At 35.2% G+C, this 14,648-nt stretch overlaps 1 protein-coding gene across 4 annotated transcripts; it reads right to left on the reverse strand.

Moving 5' to 3' along the window:
* Positions 1-1,508: 1,508 nt before the first annotated feature.
* LOC132302863 (RNA-binding KH domain-containing protein RCF3-like) lies at positions 1,509-10,414 on the reverse strand. Of its 4 annotated transcripts, none has more exons than XR_009480946.1 (10): positions 10,259-10,414; positions 8,568-9,170; positions 7,349-7,741; positions 6,994-7,248; positions 6,644-6,907; positions 6,352-6,416; positions 6,118-6,191; positions 5,077-5,243; positions 4,956-4,993; positions 1,509-2,292 (listed from the first exon to the last, which is right to left on the reverse strand). XR_009480946.1 is itself a non-coding variant. In XM_059799849.1 (8 exons), the coding sequence occupies exons 2-7, from the start codon at positions 9,147-9,149 to the stop codon at positions 6,143-6,145; spliced, it is 1,608 nt and encodes a 535-aa protein (XP_059655832.1). In that variant the 5' UTR covers positions 9,150-9,170; positions 10,259-10,414; the 3' UTR covers positions 5,594-5,945; positions 6,118-6,142. The 4 variants fall into 4 exon arrangements, 1 of the variants encoding a protein (XP_059655832.1); XR_009480947.1 differs by having other exon boundaries at positions 4,711-4,993; XR_009480945.1 differs by having other exon boundaries at positions 1,509-4,993.
* Between the last annotated feature and the right edge of the window lie 4,234 nt (positions 10,415-14,648).

The raw sequence follows: 14,648 nt of genomic DNA on the forward strand, positions 1-14,648 counted from the left end.
GAGAGAAAATTTATTCCTTTTTCCTTCTCATAAAAATCACACCCTAAAATATACATAGACCATGTATATTTATAGGCAACATAAAAATAAAGAAAAGGAAACAACAAATCCTTCTCCATCTCTAATTCATATGTCTCAAATCTAATATGATTCCAATATCAAGTTGGGCTATGAGTGAGAATCCATTGGGCCTATTATTTTATTGGCTACAATGAATTAATAATTGGCCCGGTCCATGGACTCAATTCAATTAATTCATAAATTAATTTCTACTCCACTAAAAGAAATTAATTGAACTCCAATTAAATAATAAATAACCTCTAAGTCAATATTGCACTTTGACCCCTCTATGCATAATTAGTTATCGGATAAATATAGCCATCAATCCGACTACTTAATTAATATATTTATTTTGGTACCTTTGATTATTTCTGACTCGATCACAATAAAACATTTGTTTGACAAAAATAATAATTTAAATAAATAAATATATAATAAATCATTTTGTCTAAAAACACACGAAGGCCTTCGAATTTACTTTGTGATCAACCATAATCAATACAAAATAAATACAAGTAGCAATGATGCAAATATTGAAAATATAACCCTCTAACTATTAATTACATAACTACCCAAAGTGTCGGTCTAAGGATCCCGAAGAATCCGCCGAACAAATCAAAGTAATTATTAATTAATAAAAGAGTCTATACTTTTTTCATGCTTAAGAGTCAAATGCCATGACGGTGATAGGGAGTAATTGCATACGACGGCTCTCGCAATATATCTCAACCTAACGCGGATCCAGTTCAAGTCTTAATTAATTATGAGTCCATCCATAATTACCGACTATGAACAATTTATAATTACTATTTATATATCATGCATTGATTGTCATCACATACATATATATAAATATTTCTTGTAATTAACTGGACACTATCAATTTCATAGTGAATTGAAACATAATACATTGAATTCACCAATTATATAAATCATAAATATTTCAGATATGTCAGGAACATATGTCAATACAATCCAGATAGGAATTTGCTATGCCAGGGCATATAAATCCCAAAAGTAGCATATATGGGTATTTTTGGTTTCTCTCAACACTTTGCTTGCCCTTCTATTTTGTAATCGGGTGATTTTTTCTCAATTGGTTTGCAACTTACGGATGATATAGGAAGTTTTTATCAATTATTATTATTTCTCAATTGTTTCTCTTTTCTGAAAATTGTTTCTTCATTATTATTCTTCAGAGCGGCGGCAGAAGTGGTGCTGGGCAAGATTTATTTTTCTCAAGCATTGAAATTGACTCTTCACACATTGTCGTCTTGACTATGTCAAAACTGATATTCACTTGTTGACTTGATAGAATTTAAAAGGAAAATTTTTTGGAGCGTAATATCAAAATTATCCTTAGTTTCTCATTATAACTGTTACGTATCTTTTACCCAAATTGAATAAAAAAAAAAAGAATCAACAATTATAGTCAAGCTCAAATTGGGTGTCCAAATGAAAAAAAATCACTCTCCAAATTAAGTTTGAAATGAGATATCTAACTCTTAACGGGGTAACGTCTGTTTCTTTTGGTTTTATTCATAATTCAAGACACCCCGACACAACTAAAACGAAAAAAACGTTATCCTAATCAACAATACTTTTAATTACTAAAATGGAGAGGAGGAAACAATAGTGGGAGTGAACACTAAACTAATAATGAAATAAAATACTTCCTATAACTGCATCGTGAAGATCGTACAAACCAAATGATGCTCCGTTTAATGAAACTGAACCACCAACAACCATATAACGTTAGACCAACTGGGCACCAAACCCCAACCCGCAGCAGAGCGCACAATTGCTGCCATTAACAATAGCCACTTGCATACTTCATTATGCATGCACTTACTCTCCTTGAAGAGACAACACCAGAAGGCCGGCATTTTGCAAATCATTAGTCAATAGTTCTTGCAACTTCTGCAGAAATCAACTAGTGATCCAACTATTTATCGATTGCACTTCATCAGACAATCACATGATTAAGCATGCTGGAAATATAGACCCTGCAGGTTGTAGCATTGAAAAACCAGCAAGATAATGCACAAAATAACATTAAGCCCAATGATAGATTTTGAACCAACGGCTATTAAAGCACAGTGGGGTCCCCAAGAAAGCAGCCATATCTATGCAATCATCTTCCGTGTAGAAGCGGACATTGATCAAACCAGCTGTATCTATAAATGATAAAGAACTTCCTAGTACCCTCAAAAAATCAACATTTCCTGATTACTGCAAGGACAAAAAAGGAATTCACTTGATGCATATATCAAACTAGCAAACCAATTGAGAAGAAAACCCAATTAACAAATTGGGAGGAAATTGAAAATCCAGGTGACTAGTGATATAAAGATTCCAAAATTTTCTTGAATCTTATGTGCTTGAATTGGAACCAAAAATAGGAGGGAAGCAATGTCCTAAGAGATGGCAGTAGTACATTATAAAGCTGCACCACATAATCCGGTGAGAGACCAAAGAAGCACGCTACATAACTAGAGAAACAACAAATTGTAACACTACTAATCCAAGGGTTGGTGTGACCCTAAAGGAAGTCTTGGAGAAGGTTGTTCTCTAAGCATTTGAGAAGTGGTGTACTTCTTGTTCCGGTTTGCTCCCTACTCGAAAGGAGAAGCCTAGTGGATTGGGAAGTCTCAAGAAAGATCTTGAACCGTGAAGTAGGAGATTCTGAACCTCGCTAAAATCTTGGTGTCAATGCCATGTTTGGTGTGAGTGAATGGAATCAAATGAAGTAGGAATGGAATGTTTTTGTTTTCATTCTTTAGTATGGTAACTAACTTTTAAAGTTGAAATGATGATTCTTGTCCATTCTTCGAGAATGGTGATTCCCACTAATTCATTCCACTTTCCAACTAAAGGAATGACCATTTCATTCCCACTTTAATAATAATAATAATAATAAATAAATGAATAAAAAAAACATTTGATGGAACTACATATATATATACATACACACACACACACACACACACACACACACACATATTTTTTTTACAAAAATAGGATGTTTTTCTGTGCAACCAAACATGCGAATGAGAATGGTCATTCCATTCCCATTCCATTATATGATTCATTCCATTCCCATTCCATTATCTGATTCATTCCATTCTCACTTTATTTCATTCAACCACACCAAACTAACCACCCAAGTGTTTTAAATTTCTCTATCCCTTACCTATTTATTTTATGTTCATTTTTTAAATTTCTATCTAGCATAAAATTGTATAGTTACTTTCACTTAGATTTTGATTGAATCGATTAAATTCCATTGTTTGCCAAAGACCCAATTCACCCCCCTCTAGGGTCAATTATTGGGTAACATCTCTCTCTCTTTATATATATATATATATATAAAATCTCTCTCTTTGTGTGTGTTTGTACGAATGTTGTAGATCCAGTGCATAAAGGCAATTGGCCACAGTATGGACTATATGGTGGAAAGGTACTTGCAAAGGTAGGGAGCAAGAGGAGGGCAAGGAGAATATTCTTAAATTACTATTTTGATAAGTTACAAAGAATGAAAGAAACAAATAGGAATTTTTGTCTAAAAAGACAGGTACGACGCTGTCCCATTTCAAATCAGAAGGATTATATTATTCCCTCTACATGTAGTCCTTTTTTTATATTTTAAGTTTCTCGGATGATGGAGATTTGTTATGCAACCTGACTTGTTGACCCACACACAACTTTATACATCAAAACAAAGACATGGGTAGGACTGTTGTAGGGCTCATCAACCTCAACACCTCACCCTACATTCTCTTTCACTTAATAAAAGGAGTTTAGTCCTTACTGAAGTAAAGATTTGGATACATGCAATTGCAAATATTGTTGTGTTAAGGATAGCTAGATTGTAGTTCTACTGGCACTTTGTTTGGGCAGGCAGCTTGTACATATTGTACTATGCAAGGACGGACAGCCTACATTCTCTTTCACTTAATAAAAGGAGTTTAGTCCTTACTGAAGTAAAGATTTGGATACATGCAATTGCAAATATTGTTGTGTTAAGGATAGCTAGATTGTAGTTCTACTGGCACTTTGTTTGGGCAGGCAGCTTGTACATATTGTACTATGCAAGGACGGACAGCAATCGATTGTTACCAACTTCACGTGGCTGTATTTGCTATTGGAAAAATATGGAGGAAATTTGTGTGTGTGTGTATATATATATATATATATATTTATATTAGTTCACTTGAGTATATTTAAATATTTTATGACATTGCTTCGATCATATTTATAACCTATAACCTATTATTACACGTAGAATCCGAGAAAGGACCGGGAAGGTCTCATGGAGAATGAATCTTACTTGAATCCATTCCTACCACTACTTGGAGATCTAATCATAAAGACCTAAAGTAATGACACTCAAGGATAAGCCCTATATTTTTTAGTAGCCCTCCACTACGATTCTAGCGGTAATGTCTAGGAGGACGGCTGTTCGTCAACCTCAACAACATAGGTGGGACCAAGGTTTCAGTTTCGGTCACAGATGGTGAGAAAGTCAAAGCCACTCATAGGTGTCAATAAGTAAGCCTCTCTCCCCAAGGAACGAAGGGTAGCTGGAGGTTTGAAGGTTTGGGAACCGAATCTTTCTAAGATGTATTAGGCAAGCGAAATACTATCTACCTAATTCTCTCTGACTCAAGAAAGACTGCAGAGCAAGGATTCGAACCCGTGTGACCTCATATGAGCCTGCGAGCTACCAAACTGCTCCACCCGAAAACTCCCTCCATCTTCTGCATCGAGATAAAGGAATGGCTCTATTCAAGATGAACGTTAGTAAAGCCCAACAAAGGCTCTTTCGCTTTCCAGGTCAGTTACCTCATCTTATTTTGGAACATTACTTTGCACCTAGAAAAAGAGTAACTTACCTGAGTGTAGTGGCAACTGATCCAATCACACATCAAACCTGCCAAAATAATTGCACAAACATGAAAAGATGCATTTAAAATTCAAAAGGACCATCAGTATCATAACAGCGATTAGTAATACCTCATAGCTGATGGATCTTGGTATCTAAAATGTTACTGAACAGTCTGAACCTTTGACAGCATATCGAGCTCAAACCATCACTTCAGAATGATTTGTAGAGCTACCTCCCAGGGAATCTAAAGCTCTAATGATGCTTTTGCATTTGAAGCATAGTCTCAAAAGCTAACCTGAACATGACCATAAGACAAATTTACCTGCCTTAAAGCATTTGGTGGATTTAAATCGTACATGTCCCTCATTCAGACCCATTTTCAATACTACCTAAATATTGTAATCAAGCATATCCAATCACAGTTCCATCTCTAAGGGACACAGGAATGCTTATAAGCCTTTTGACAGAAATTTTTTTTCAGCATTGACTACAAAAAATTAAAAACCCCAGGGAACTTCGAGGAATTAGAACATGCGTGCTGAAAATAAATAATGATTAAATAATAATAATAATAATGCAAAACATGCTGAAAACCAAAACTCTTGCATGCAATTAAAACCCAGACAGACCGACAAAACCAACACATACAGAGGCAATCTTAATTCTGTAGTAAATTTAATCTCATAAAAAAAACAAAATAAAACCCAAAAAAAAAAATAGAAAACAATCAGGGTCACAGCTCTGAATCTTTGTTCTGACAAATAAGATATGATGGTTACATTGGCTTGGCAATAGTAGGTTTAAGGCAATCAATAATTTGACACAGAGTTGCATTGCCATATAACATTGGTCACCCTAAATAAGACAACAAAGGTGGGCCAGGTGGACCATGAATTTCTCAAATCTTGTTCATCTGGTCTTCTGGTCTAGGCTGGAGGCATCATCAAAAAGGGATGGGCTGGGCTGACTTCAGGCATCGTATATCACAGGCTCACAGCTGTTTCGATGGGAGAGGCAAGGAAACAGATGGAAAAAAGAGTATTAGATTTCCAAATAGAGGTTGTCTGTATGATAAAATCAAAGAGATGGGCATCTTTAATATTGACCATGTATAAAAGGTTTGCTTAATAGAACTAAAGGACAGAAACAATCATGGAGAAGTTGTTTACCTGCAGGCCACAAGAATCCTGGACTTTAATACCCATGGTGTTTCCCATGGGAAACAGGGTTATGACCCGATAACCTGGTTAAAAAGGCTAAAGATCAGTGGTCGGACAAGGTGAAGATCTATTAGTAAAACCAAAACCTCTTAGTTACAGTGAAGAAAAATATGAAATCAGTTTTGACATAGTTAAGACAATTTGTGAAGAGTCATTTCAATGCTTGAGAAAAATAAATCTTACCCAGCACCACCAGAAGGACCAGAAGAATAAATGCCATATGCTCCGTAACCACTTCTGCCGCCGCTCTGAAGAATAATAATGAAGATACAATTTTTAAAAAAGGATCTAAGTTCAAAAGGTTATTGATCAGTTGATAAATTTATATGTACTCCTCACTAATTGCATTTTGCATATGATAATATTTAAATGCACCATATAAAAACCAGACTAATAGCTATAGCTAGAATAATAACAATCCCTCAACTTCACAACCAGAGAAATAACTTGGGAAAAATAATTACAGATAGATTACCTGCGAACCACCATAACTTCCGTATCTGTCACTGAGACGCATGTCACTGGAATCATACTCATCAGAGTGAGTAGAATATCCACGTCCACGTGATTTACTATCACGGTTTCCATATTTGGAACCATCTGCCATGTCCACTGACATGGGAAGGTAGGGAACTGGTGGCAAAGTAGCTAAAGCTCCCTCCATTTCAAACAAATTGGCTTTTAACCGCATAGTTACTTGTACAAGGGCATTGCTAGCAACATTGAGGTCCCCAGTAATCTGTCAGCATCATAGCAAACTAATATTATAACCAAAATAAAGAAGATGAAAGACATGGCAGGCATGCAACAAAATCAAATTCTCACCTGCACCATCTCCTCGTCTTCAGCAGCAACTTTAGGAAGGTTTTCCTTCGAAAGAATGCGGATGCTTGCTCTTGTCACATTTCTCATCTCCGAAATGATAGATCCACCTTTACCAATAAGGCATCCAATTCGAGAACTTGGCACTAATAGACGCGTAGTGATTATGGAATCACCTGATTCTTTTTCAGCTTTCTGACTACATCTTGGTTGCAATCGCATTGCTGCGTCAATGGTTGGGGATGGGTCTTCGAATAACTGAAAGCATATTACCAGAATCATATCAACCTCATGGCCTAGGTCTGGAGTTACATTTTTATCCATTAAATAATCACCAAGATGATAGAACAGTGCTTACCTCCTTTGCGGATATGGATATAATGCAATCATCTCCTTCAGCACCTGAACTATCAACCTTAATAGATGCCCTAGATTCTTGTCTGATTTGGTTTATAATCGCACCACCTTTTCCAATAACACCTCCAATATTTTCAGTTGGGCAAACCAAGCGAAGTGAGAATTCCTTTACATAAGCTGACCGATCTCCAATATCATTCTTGTAACCTCCATAAGGACTCACAAATGGAGTTACACCCATGATTGGTGCATGTGGACCACCCATAAATGCGCCACCAGATTTATAAATACTTGATGAAGACAAGAGCAAGTGTTGAGATCTTGAAGGATTATCATGAAGACGAGATGCCACTTGGAAGAGAGCCTTCTTCACAAGTGAAGCTTCACCAGTTATCTGAAATGATAAACACTTCCAATGTCTTTATTATGATCAATCATTTCATACAGCCAACAATATGAATTAAACACCTCCTAGTATACCAATCACCAAAAAGCATACAAGCAAGCAACTGGAAGTTAACACAATGTAGATGAAACAATATACAACTAACACATATGAGAATCCAAAAGGTCGCTGAGAAACTTCATTATCTGATTATAACAACATATATATGTATTATTCAAAACTTTACTTACAACCTCAAAATTGTTCAAAAGAGGAGGATATTTTAGTTCTCAATCAAAATCATTATAGAGTCATCTCATATCCACTTAACAAGAAAACCTCAAACTCATATCCACTGACAAATAAAGGAGGTTGCTTAGTAATCAAGAGGGCAATGAGGGAGGGAGAGATTGTTCAGTTTTCAATCAATATCAGTGATCACCCAGCTTATAGCCACTAGCAGAGACTAGGGAATTATAGTGATAATCTTACTACTCAAGTTTCCAACGACATGGCATTGAAAATTTAAACAAAATACCAAACAGGGGACCACTAAACACATGGGAGAAGGTGAGATATTATTTGATAAAACAATCCTTAAAAAGACACTTGCCCTGAAATATTGCACATCACGTCACATTTAAAAATATCAGACAACCACCATTTATCTATTTTTCAAGGTGAATGAATCACATGCGGAAAATTTTTAATTTTAAAAATTCTATTTTGAAGAGTGGTACTAGGAAAAGTGAGTCGAATGACTAATCCGCACAAGTATACAGGTAAAAGAAGCTTGCAGAATATGGTAGAATTAGATGAAAATGACCCGAGTTACCTGGAGAAGCTCATCGGAACTCAAAGCGCAAGGTGGCAGATGTTCGCTACTTAGAACACGAATCTGAGCACGAGTTTCAGTACGCATGTTCTGAATAACTTGCCCACCTTTCCCAATAACACATCCAATCTGATCTGATGGCACCAGTAGTCGAATGGTAACTTGTTGAGACTCCTCGAATTCATCATCAGCAAGTGTTTCTTCAGCAACAACCCTGTCATGCACCCTAAACAGAGCATCTTGTGCGGGTGAAACAAGCTCATCAGTATCTTCAAAGTTATTGGTTTCCTCACTCGAGCTATATAGAGTAACAACGCGCTCCTCGCATCCAGGCACAGTCTCACCAATCCTAATCTTTGATTGAGTTTCTGCCCTTAATTGCTTTGCGATGTCGCCTCCCTTCCCAATAATACTTCCAATCCTTTTCACAGGGCATAAGTAACGGTATACAGTATCTTCTGACCCAATAGCATGCTGTTCCCTCTCATCAGTAGGATTTCTTCTCTTACTACCTTCACTCCCAGCGTAGTCAGACTGAGAATGGGATCTTTTGCCATAGTTAATCCTCTGCCCAGCCATCATGCAATGGGACTATCTACAACCCTAACAGATGTTTTTAATTTATGAGTTACAAAAACTGGGAACTGCAATGATGAATATAATCTGTAAAGCGGCGTATAGCTCAAAAAATAAAATAACTTTTTTAAATAAAATAAAATAACTTTTTGAGATAAGTATCAGAGTGGTATTTCTGATTTGCAACTTAAAATTAATTTAATACACATGTACATTACGTCGTAGTACAAGACAGAAGTTAATAACACAACTCATTCGATACCCATTTTACCAAATCAAAGTGAAACTGCATAGGAATCTCAACTCATCAGGGCTCTCAAACTAGTGCTGAACTGTAAATTTCTTATAAATATGACCATTATCTCATTTGAACAAGAAACCATATGAAATCAATCTTAGTCGTTACATCAGTAGCAATACAACAAATAAATAACTATAGCGAATATTACCAAAACTGGCAATTTGCAACAGATCAAACTATTCAATTAGTAAACTGATAATTTGCAGCAGACCCTTTCTTCCTTTGCTATGGTATTCTAATTAATAAGAAAGAGAAAACAATAATTTAATAGAACCCTAGATGGTAAAGTATCTCAAGATTCACAGAGTTTAAGCACAAAAAATATGTACTTCAACAAAATAAATTTGATTTTTCTCTAAAACGAGCAATAGTTCATCACGTAATCAACATATGCTTCCATGTATCAGAACACCAGCTATGAAAATATATATATACACTCAAATATACCTATGAAAAAACAATGAGCTTGTTCCAATCGCTAAAGATTGGATATTTAGGCAATGAACTCATGATAATATTCTAAAACTCAAATTAGTTTCAATATCTAGTTTCGACTATGCAATATTAGTTTAAACTCATAATTATATATCTTTTCCAGACAATATGTCCTTGTATGAATATGTATATAACAGATTAGCAAAGTAAAGACTAATAGCATTCATGAGAAATAGAATAATCAAGTGTGAACATCAAGATCTGTATAGATTTAAACCAAAATTCAAAAGAAAAGATAGATTAGCAAAGATTAAGCGTAAATTGAAGACTTATCAAACAATTATAATAATAATAACTGGTTAAAAGTAGAAGAACTGACTTGTGAGAGACGAAAAGAGAGAGATAGCTTAGTCGTGTTCTTGATGATTTCGTCGAATAGATCGCGTTGAGAGGTGGATGTGCAAGTGTGTAACCGCCTCTTGAAATATATGGAATATATATAAATATGTATCCGCGTATATATAGGAGTACGACTTTCTGAGAAAAAAATCTGCGGAAGGTTAGGCCATTAGATTCTAGGGTTTGAACCAGGGGCATGTTCAATTACTAAAGTAGCCCCGATGTCAAAATAAATTGATGAGAAAGCTTTTTTAAGATTCAAGCTTCCTCTATTTTTCTTTTTCCCTTTTTCCTGTATTCTTTTTTTTTTTTTTTGGGCAGCTTGTAAACTTTAAAATGAAAACAGGAAAAGAAAAAAGAAAAGGAAAAAACTATAGTGAAGCAATTATTTTTCCTTTATTCTTTTTTTTATTTTTTTTTACCCATGATCTTACTTTATTACTATTCTATTTTAGTTTGGTTTGGGAGATAAATCAAAATAATTAATTCATGAAAAGATTAAAGTACCAACTTTCTAAAATAAAATAGAAAAAATAAACCAAAGTAATATAATTATTTCTAGTGAAAGAATACTTTGTTACACTGGGATTGCTGTTGCCCATTTTAGGTATTTGGTGAAACATTATGATAAGTATTTTTCATAATTAAATTATTTTTAATTTATTTGGTAACAATATTTTTTAAAACACTTCCATTGTTAATTTTACAATAATATAATTTAATATAATGTTACCATATTTGATAATAGCAATTTTATAAAGGAATGAGTATAATTATCTTTATAACAAATAAAATAAATAAAATTGTCTAAAGAAAAAAAGTTACCTAAAATATTCAACCTATGCTCAGAACCTAGTTTTAATTTATTTCTTTTTCAAAAACTCTAAACTAAAATTTGTAACTACTAAAAGCGTTTTTAATGGTTACCAAATACATCTAAACAGAATTTTTTTTAAATAAAAGCGCTTAAAAACAGTCCTAAACAGGCTCTGCGTTTGGTGTAAATGAATTGAATGGAATGCAAATAGGAATTGAATGAGAATGAGAATGAAATCGAATGGTCATTCTCATTCTATTGTTTGTTTGTAAATATGAAATGTGTAGGAATGGAATGATAATAACCATTTTAGTGTTTGGTTGAACCAATTTAAAATTTATAATGGAATAAATTTCTGATTGAATTCTCTAAAATATCCCTCTTAGTAACAGATAAATTAAATAAAATTAACAAAATGATATTCTCTAATAAATTTTTAAAAATAAATGGTGGCAGTGGCGGTGGTGGATGGTGGAAAGCGGTAGTAGTGTAGATGGTGGTGTTAGAAGGCAGCGGTGGTGGCAATGGTGGAAATTGGTGACAGTAATGGTGGTGGAAGATGGCAGTGGTGTTGGTGGAAGGTGGTGACAATAGTGTGGTGGTTGTGGTGGAAGAAGATGGTGGTGTGACTATGATGGTGGTGGAAGGCAGCGGAAGTGGTAGTGGTGATGGTGGTGGTAGTGGAAGGCGGTGGTGGTGGTGAAAGGTGGTGGTAGTGGCGGTGGTGGAAGGTGGTGGTGATGGAAGGTGGTAGAAGGCGATGGCGGTGGTGGAAGGCGATGGTGACGTTGTTGGTGGTTGTGAAAAGCGGCGGCGGTGGTGGTGAAAGGCGGCTGTGGCAGTGGGGGAAGGCGGCGGCGACGGTGGTGGGTTGTGACGGTGGTGGAAGGTGGTGGTGGTAGTGAAAGGCAGTAGCTGTGGTGGTGGTGGAAAGTGGTGGCAGTGGTGAAAGGCGATGGTAGCGGTGGTGGTGGAAGGTGGTGAAAGGCAATGGTAATGGTGGTGGTGGAAGGTGGTGGAGGGTAGCGGTGGTGAAAGGCGGCGGCGGTGGTGGTTGCGACAAATGGTGGCGGTAGCGGTGGTGGAAGGCAATGGCGATGGTGGTTATGGAAAGTGGTGGGCGATGGTGAAAGTCGGTGGTGGTGGTGGCGAAAGGCGGAGATGATTGTGGTGGAAAGTAATGGTAGTTTTTTGACTTGGAATATGAGGGTATTTTGGGAAGTTGATTTTTTAAAATAAATTACTTGGGAATGGAATAGCCATTCCATAGGTTTAGTTGTGGAATTGATTTTCATTCTAATGGAATGGTCATTCCTCCTTTAAGTTGCATACAAAACAAATAAATGGTTGAAATGACATTTAATTCCATTCCTCAACACCAAACGTAGGTAACCATGATAAAGAGGATATTTTGTATTTATGGTGTGAAGGTATCTCGGATTTAATTTGAATCAAAGACTTTCCCATTACAATAGAGTTTGTAGTCTTACTAACTCGACATAAGTAAAACAATTTTTTTAATCAATCACAAAAGACTATTTTACCCTTTCTTTTTAAATTTGTCATTTCTTATTAAATTATTTTTTATTATATTTCTTCTTATTTAAATATTAATTATACCATTGACCTTAATTTTATAATTAGTATTAATTAATTATAAAAATGGAAAAAAAAAAAAATTTGTAACTATCATTTTCTAAAATGATTAACTTATTATAATAAAACTTATTATATTCACTTTAAAAAATTTAGTATAAAAAAATATATTCTTTTTCTAACAATATTCATGAAAAAATAAATTAAGTAAATAAAAAATATCTTCTTTTTAATGCAATATATTCATGAAAATTAATAAATTACTTAACTTGTTTCAAAATTTTCTATTTAAGATTTTTATTTAAATAATTAATTAAAAAAAATTAAAGGCAAACTTATGCAAATTCAATGGAGAATATTTCATCAAATTAGTATGATTTTTTTTTTTTTTTTTTTTTATAATTTATTTAACAAGAAAAATATATCAAGTGTAATTCAATAAGAAAGGAGATTATGATAATTTAATAAAAAATAGGAAAGATAATAGGACATTTTGTAACTAAATGTGATAGTTTAGGGGGTTTTAAGCACTAAATGTGATAGTTTAGGGGGGTTATTTGCAAATTTAAACATAGTTGAGGGTTTTTTTTTTTTTTTTACACTTTACCCTGATTTATATTGGGTAAATGCAGAAAACACACTTGAAGTATACTTTTCGTAGAATTTTTACCTCTATTTGAAAAAGTGTGCAATAAACACTCATAATCTTTTGATATTGTGCAAAATTGCCCTATTATCAGAAATCTAACGAGTGTTATAATATCCATTTTGCCCTTATATTATTCCCAAAATGCCCATGTAATCATCCTCTAAACTACAATCAATGACGTTACGGAGACTTGTTCTGGCGAGCTTCACAAGGCTCGGTTATGTTTTCAAGAACCAAACAACCCGAATTATTAACTCCGTATAATCAATGTGTTGTGATATTGAGTGCTTAAGATTTCCTTAATTATTTGCTTATCAGTTACCACCAACTATTCTTCTTCTTCATCATCATCTTCCCTTGTCTCAAAAGATGATCTTTTTCTTTCCGCTCTTGCAATACATTGAATACCCATCCCCCTCAACCTCCACTGCCTCCTCAGTCGCGAACAGCGTCGCAGGACAATTGCCACAAAAGCTCCATAAAGCAATCGGAATATTGAACCGCATCAGCCTCTTCCTCTTCTGCAACATCGATGAAAACAACGACCCACCGTTGGTAGAAGCCATAGTGAGTCCACTAGGTGGTGGTGGTTTCTGCAGTCAGAGCCTCAGCGGTGGCGACAACGATGAAGAAGGTGATTGAGAGATGACCCTTACCTTCGCCGGCGTTTTCCTAAGTTTGGTTCTCTTAACTCTGGCGACGTGTTGGCGATCTAAGTTTTCAATTTTAGGGATTAAACCTTTATTGTGATCATGAGAAGTGTAATTACTGATATGTAAATTCAACATCTCCAATATTAGTTCCGATGATGAAGATTTCTTGCTTGGTGTCCCATTGTGCTTGACTGGGCAATTGAGTGCCATGAATCTTTTTCAAACTCTCAGATCTACTTGGTTGTGGTGGTGGAGATTTAATTGGAGTATCCATTTGAAGTTACTTTTGTTTCCTTTACTTATTTTCTTGTGCTTTTTTGCTGTTTCAGGTGATAAACCATGCTCCATCATCCGAGGATGGTGGGGTTGCGGTGATTATTGACTAATTTTTGGGTTTTTAAAAATGATTTTGGTGTTGGGTCGTGGAGAGAAGATGGGGGGTAGTTGTTGAAGATGAATTATAGAGAAAGAAATGATAGAATCATTAAAAAAAAATTTAAAAAACAAATCTCATAATGCTAATTAGTTGTGGCAGACTCCCACCCAAGATTAAGACAAGAAGCAAAGGCAAAGAAGAACAAGGTCTTGTGTGGGGAGCAGGAAGAGGAGGCGGCGGCAGGGTCGAAGAGATGAGAAAGGGAAAAACAGAGTCCTT

Source organism: Cornus florida, unplaced genomic scaffold (genome assembly GCF_030987335.1).
Source record: "Cornus florida cultivar Cherokee Brave unplaced genomic scaffold, ASM3098733v1 CherokeeBrave_3.0.0_Hap2_Chr04, whole genome shotgun sequence".
Classification (NCBI taxonomy): Eukaryota; Viridiplantae; Streptophyta; class Magnoliopsida; order Cornales; family Cornaceae; genus Cornus; species Cornus florida.

Coding starts and splice junctions, on each gene's coding strand:
- LOC132302863 (XM_059799849.1), bottom strand. CDS start 9,149: ATGATGGCTGGGCAGAGGATTAACTATGGCAAAAGATCCCATTCTCAG. Junction 6,908..6,993: donor AAGACGAGGAGATGGTGCAG/GTGAGAATTTGA, acceptor TGATGCTGACAG/ATTACTGGGGACCTCAATGT. Junction 6,192..6,351: donor GGTCCTTCTGGTGGTGCTGG/GTAAGATTTATT, acceptor CTTTTTAACCAG/GTTATCGGGTCATAACCCTG.